General features: G+C 21.8%; 1 protein-coding gene across 1 annotated transcript, besides 10 other annotated features; it reads right to left on the bottom strand.

The window, feature by feature from the left end:
* Positions 1-868: 868 nt before the first annotated feature.
* Positions 869-897: a sequence feature (AT_rich).
* Positions 898-993: 96 nt separating this feature from the next.
* Positions 994-1,517: a repeat region.
* A 3-nt stretch (positions 1,518-1,520) lies between these two features.
* Positions 1,521-1,555: a sequence feature (AT_rich).
* Positions 1,556-1,561: 6 nt separating this feature from the next.
* Positions 1,562-1,681: a repeat region.
* Positions 1,599-2,986: a repeat region.
* Positions 2,716-3,441: a repeat region.
* Positions 3,442-3,496: a sequence feature (AT_rich).
* Positions 3,497-4,083: a repeat region.
* A 3-nt stretch (positions 4,084-4,086) lies between these two features.
* Positions 4,087-4,236: a microsatellite.
* Positions 4,237-4,273: 37 nt separating this feature from the next.
* Positions 4,274-4,453: a microsatellite.
* Positions 4,454-4,857: 404 nt separating this feature from the next.
* Positions 4,858-5,328, bottom strand: EDI_305060 (uncharacterized protein; the record flags this gene model as incomplete). The annotated part of the gene is made up of 1 exon (XM_001739952.1): positions 4,858-5,328. One exon carries the CDS (start codon positions 5,326-5,328, stop codon positions 4,858-4,860), a length of 471 nt encoding a protein of 156 aa, XP_001740004.1.
* Between the last annotated feature and the right edge of the window lie 21 nt (positions 5,329-5,349).

Here is a 5,349-nt window from a genome sequence, read left to right as displayed (position 1 = left end):
TTTAATTACGATTAAAAGTTCATCAGTTTTTCTAATGATAACATGAAGGAATAAATCAGAATTACTCAAATTTAAAGCAAGCCATAATAATGGTGTATCAAGAGGAATAGTTATTCCTTGTATAATAACACAAAGGTCTGTACATTGTTCAAATGAATTTGTTTTTAATAATTGTAATGAAGGAGGATCATTATCATTTATATCTCTTTCTTTTAAAAATATTTGAATACCTTCAATAAGTGTTGTTAAATGATCATTAATAATAACAGGAATACAATCAGTATATCTTCTTTGTGAACCAAAATACCAATGAATTGGAATATTTTGCCAATTTTCACCTGTAATAAGTATTGGATTAAGTAATTGTTCATATTCTTCTAATTTATTTTGAGTATGACATTCCCATAATGGTGTAATTGATTCTACTGCTAATTGTCTAATAGTTTGAATAGAACCATAACGTAAATATACACTTTCTTTTAATTGTTGTATATGATAATTTTTGATTGTTTCTTCATTTTCATATGGTTGAAATGTTGATTGGTTTTGATTAATCCCAATCGTTATTTCCATTGGTAAACTACCATTATGAAGTGCATCAAATATTATTCCAATAGGAAAATACCATTTAACATTTTGTTCATTTACTGTATAAGTAACTGAACTAATTGGTTGTTCTACTTCTTGAAGAAATTCTGTTAATGAATTCTTTAATAAAACTGGTAAATATTCATTCCGAGATACATTATATAATGTAAATTTCTCTTCACTCTTAAACGGAATTCTAACAATTATAGGAATTGTCCCCTCAATAACTTTTCGTTTGATTGTAGAATCTATCAATGATGAATATTCAGCAACTTGCATCTTATTTTTTTTAAGTTTTTTTAATTTTTTCAAAGATCTTCATAATAAAACACAAAAAAATTAGAATAAATCTTGTGTTAAGGAACAGAAAATAATAAAATTAAATTGATAAACGAAATAAATATGAAAAATAAATAATTTAAGTATTTATAGAGTTATCCTTTATGTTCCCTGATCACTGGAAATTATTCACAGTTATGGCCCATTGTCTAGCATCTCTATCGAGTATGTTTTATTGTAGTAGAAGCAATGTTTCATGACATCCACCATGTATTTAATTACAGTTTTTGATTTTTGTTGTCATGTTTATTTCAATTTTTAATTCTTTTATTAATCTCATATTTTCTATATTTGTTAATTAATTTAGAGAAATTACTACTCGATTTATTTTGATATCTTTTCTTTTCTCTCCTTCTTTCTATTTTTATTTCTTTATTCATATTTCTTTTCTTCCAATAAGCTCTATTAATATTGTGGTCTGCAATAATATTCATATCAAATATTAGACCAGTTTTATTCTTTTTATCTAATACATATATGTCTGGTCTTTTGTGATATTATCAATCACTTTTTGATATTATTTGTTTGTTCTATATCATGGTGGTGTCATTATATTTGAACATTGTTTCATATGTTGATTTCTTGTATTGATGATAATTTATAAATTATATATAAAATAATAAAATAAGAGAATATAAAGAAGAATATAATAATAAAATAAGATATAATCATTCTTATTTTTATTATTTATTATATTTGATTTTATCATTTTATATTTGTTTATATTGTTTGTTTATATTTTATTATTATTATTATTATTATTATTATTATTATTATTATTATTTAATATATGTTGTATTGATATTTATCATTGTTAATATGAAATAAATAATAATGAATAAATATAAAATAAGAATAAAAAGATATAAGAATATAACATAAATAATAAAATAAGAAATATATAATAGATATAAAGATAAAAGAAGAAGAATAAAATAAATAAATATAAAATAATATAAATAAAATAAAAAATAAATAAAAAGAATAAAATAAATATTTTATTATATTTTTATTTATCTTTTATTCTTATTTCTTTTTATTATTTATTAAATTAACACAATGAATATGATTATTTCAAATAAAATAAAACAAGAATGAAATACGAACATTTTTATATTCATCATTTCATTCATTGATAGATGAAATGTTCATATTTATTTATTAATTTTATTTTATATTCTTTTTTAATTTTTATATTTCAAATAAATAATAATGAATAAAAATCATTTCATTTCAATTACAATGATTCGTTCTGGTGTGAAACAATAATCGGGATATTGTTTTCCACAAAATGCATATGATGTTCCTTTATATTCATATGAATCTTGAATATAATGTGAATATGTTTTATTATTTTCTTTAAAAACAAAAATATCATCATAATGTCCAAATTTAAACAAACAATCATCTGATTGATTGTATAATTTAAATGCGTGTTGTGGTTCATTAATATCAAATTTCATCATTCCTTTTATTCTCCCATTTGATTTTAATGAAAATAAAAATGATTTTGGATCATTTATCCAGTTCCAATTACTAACTTTATCAATTTTCTCATTAACATATCCTCCAAATTTATTTCCATTTGTATCTTCAATAATAATTATTATATTGTTCTTTATTTATTATTCTTTGATCAAATACGGATGTATTCTTATTCCAATTATCATTATCTGAATCAAATAGGATATTTCCTACTTCTCTTGACGTCCATTTTTCTATTTGTTTCATTTCTTTAATTGTCTTCTTTGTTATAGTTTTTATTATTTCTTTTTCTAATCTCTTTTTTTCTTCTTTTTTTCTCTTTCTCTCTTCGTATTCTTTTCTCTTTCTCATTCTCTTTTCTTCTTTCTTTTGTCTTTCTTTTTCTTCTTTTCTCATCTTCCTCTCTAAATAATCACTATATTGTGTAAACCATTCTTCTTTATTTTTATTAAATTTTGTTTTAATATTGTTAATTTCTTCTCCTAATTTCTTAATTTTATCTTCTTTATTCATTTCTTCCATGTGAATGATTTTATCTATTAGTTCATTCTTAGCTTTATTTATTGTTTCTTCATCATCATTACATTCTTCTACTATCTTTTCCATTTTATTCTTAATTGTTTCTATTTTATTTATTGTTTCTTGACTTTTTTCTATTACTATTCTTCTTCTTCTAACCACTTCATCCATCCTATCAAATATTCCCTCTCCTCTTTTAATAGCTTCTGAATATGTTTCATCTGCTTTTATTTCAAATATTTTATTTTTAATACTTCCTAAATAATATTGATATTGTTTATTAATATCATCAATTGATTGTTGAATATTTGGAAGTGTTTCCACTACTTCTTTAATTAATTGATTATTCATCACTGATTCCATTTTAATTTAATTATATCAGATTAAAATAAGATGATTAAATAACTAAATACACATTTATAACACATCATTTTATTTATTATTTTATTCATTAAACAGAAATAATATTTTATTTTTTTTAATTTTAAATAACAATATTATATAATAAAATTTATAATAAATTAATAATGATATTTATCTATAATTATTTTATTTTTATTTATTAAGATTCGAAGATAACATGTCAGAGATACTACACAGAACCACAAAATAAATCATGTCTCGAATCCAACATTTATCGTATGGACATGTGTTATATTTTGTTAGAAAACATCATGCCAATATTGTAAGAATATCACTAATCATTATTTATGTTGATTGAATCTGATTGATAATAAATGTGTGCTTATTTATAAAGATGATAGTTTATTTACTTGTTAAGATACAAGTGTATTTGATAATATACATTATCAATGAAAAGGATCTGTTATTATGGTTAAGACTAAAATGAAAATTGTCCATAATAATGTAGTAGTAATTATATACTCTTCTTAAAACAAGAAAGTAAAGAAGAAGATTTTAGTACTCATTAAAATCAAACATACTTAAATGATGAATATTTAAATCAGATATATAAAATACTCTATTATAAAATAAATATGAAGAAATGAATTTCTCACATTTCAACAACTAAAAGCAAAGAATAAGCCAATGTTTGCTGAAAAAAAAACCTTTTATAAGTCAAAGTGAATAATCTGCACTGAACAATGAACAATAAAAAATAAACCATTAACACACAGTTATCAACTTTTTTCATATTTTATTATTTTTCAATTTGTTCATTTCTTAATTTCTTATTTAACTAATTCATTCTAATTCATTCACTTTATTTATTATTCTATTTCTTTATTTTCTTGTATTTTTCTTTGATTGAATCTTTAACTTTCTCCATTTTCATTTTATTTTGGATTGAATATACTTCCTGTTGTATAATATCATTGTTTTTTTTTCTTTATTAATTATTTTTGATTTCTTCATATTCTCCTTTTTCAATTTACCTCTTATTTTCATTTTAATTTCATTCTTTGTTATTATTCTATATTTCTTGTTGGTATTGTCTTTACCATCATTCTATTTGTTCATATTTTCTTATTTATCTTTCATTTCTTATTCTCTTTTTATTCACTTTTTCGTTGTATTCCTTTTACCATTCTAATACACATTTTATTACTATTTCATCATTCTCTTGTACATTCTTGATTGTTTATTTCTTGTTTACCTTTCTTTACAATACTCAAGATATTATTTCATAACAATGATAATATGATTTGATAATGAGTTGTATTAAAAAAAATTCTAATAGATAAACTAATTAAAGTACATGAATAAGTTAAATAAAAAAGAGAAGAATAACATAAATATGCATTAAATCATATTATTTATCTTTATTGGATGTAATAAAAAAGTGATTAACAAAGCTTTAAATCTATCAAGCAGAGTTTATTTAACCTTTTAATCAAAATATGAACGAAATAAATCAATTAATGAAAAGAAAGTAAAGTTTTAAATCTATTTACTATTTCTTAATTAAAGTTCAATTTGGTTTTCACCTTCATCAATAATAATGGCGTTAACTTGTTCTTCAGAAGAGTCAGCTTTAGTAGTGTTAGTTTGGTTTGTTGGATTAACGTCTTGTTGTGTAGTTTCATCTTTCTGTTGTATATCATTTTTGTCTTCTATATTGTCAAGTTCAATAATTTTAGTGTATTGAACTTCTTCTTTTGGATAGTTAATTGACTTGGGAATCAATAACAATAACAAGAAATTGATTAAAGGAACAACAGCCATGACAAAGAAAGTAAAATGAGCATTGAAAGGGAATTTTTGAGTAAATGACCAAGCTATCAAAGGAGATGAAATTAAGGGTGCAAATAACCTAAACAATGCCACTAAACTTTGACTCAGCCCATTCAGTGTACCTAATAAATCACTTGTTACACTATTAGCAATCATAGCCATTACTGAAGCAAAACAAAATTGAGTTGTTATATTCACCATAAAAAACTATAAACACTAAGC

This window comes from Entamoeba dispar, genomic scaffold (assembly GCF_000209125.1).
Source record: "Entamoeba dispar SAW760 scf_1105229462595 genomic scaffold, whole genome shotgun sequence".
NCBI lineage: Eukaryota > Evosea > Mastigamoebida > Endamoebidae > Entamoeba > Entamoeba dispar.
Note: the sequence above shows the minus strand (reverse complement) of the source record. Positions and strands in the feature narration are given on the sequence as shown.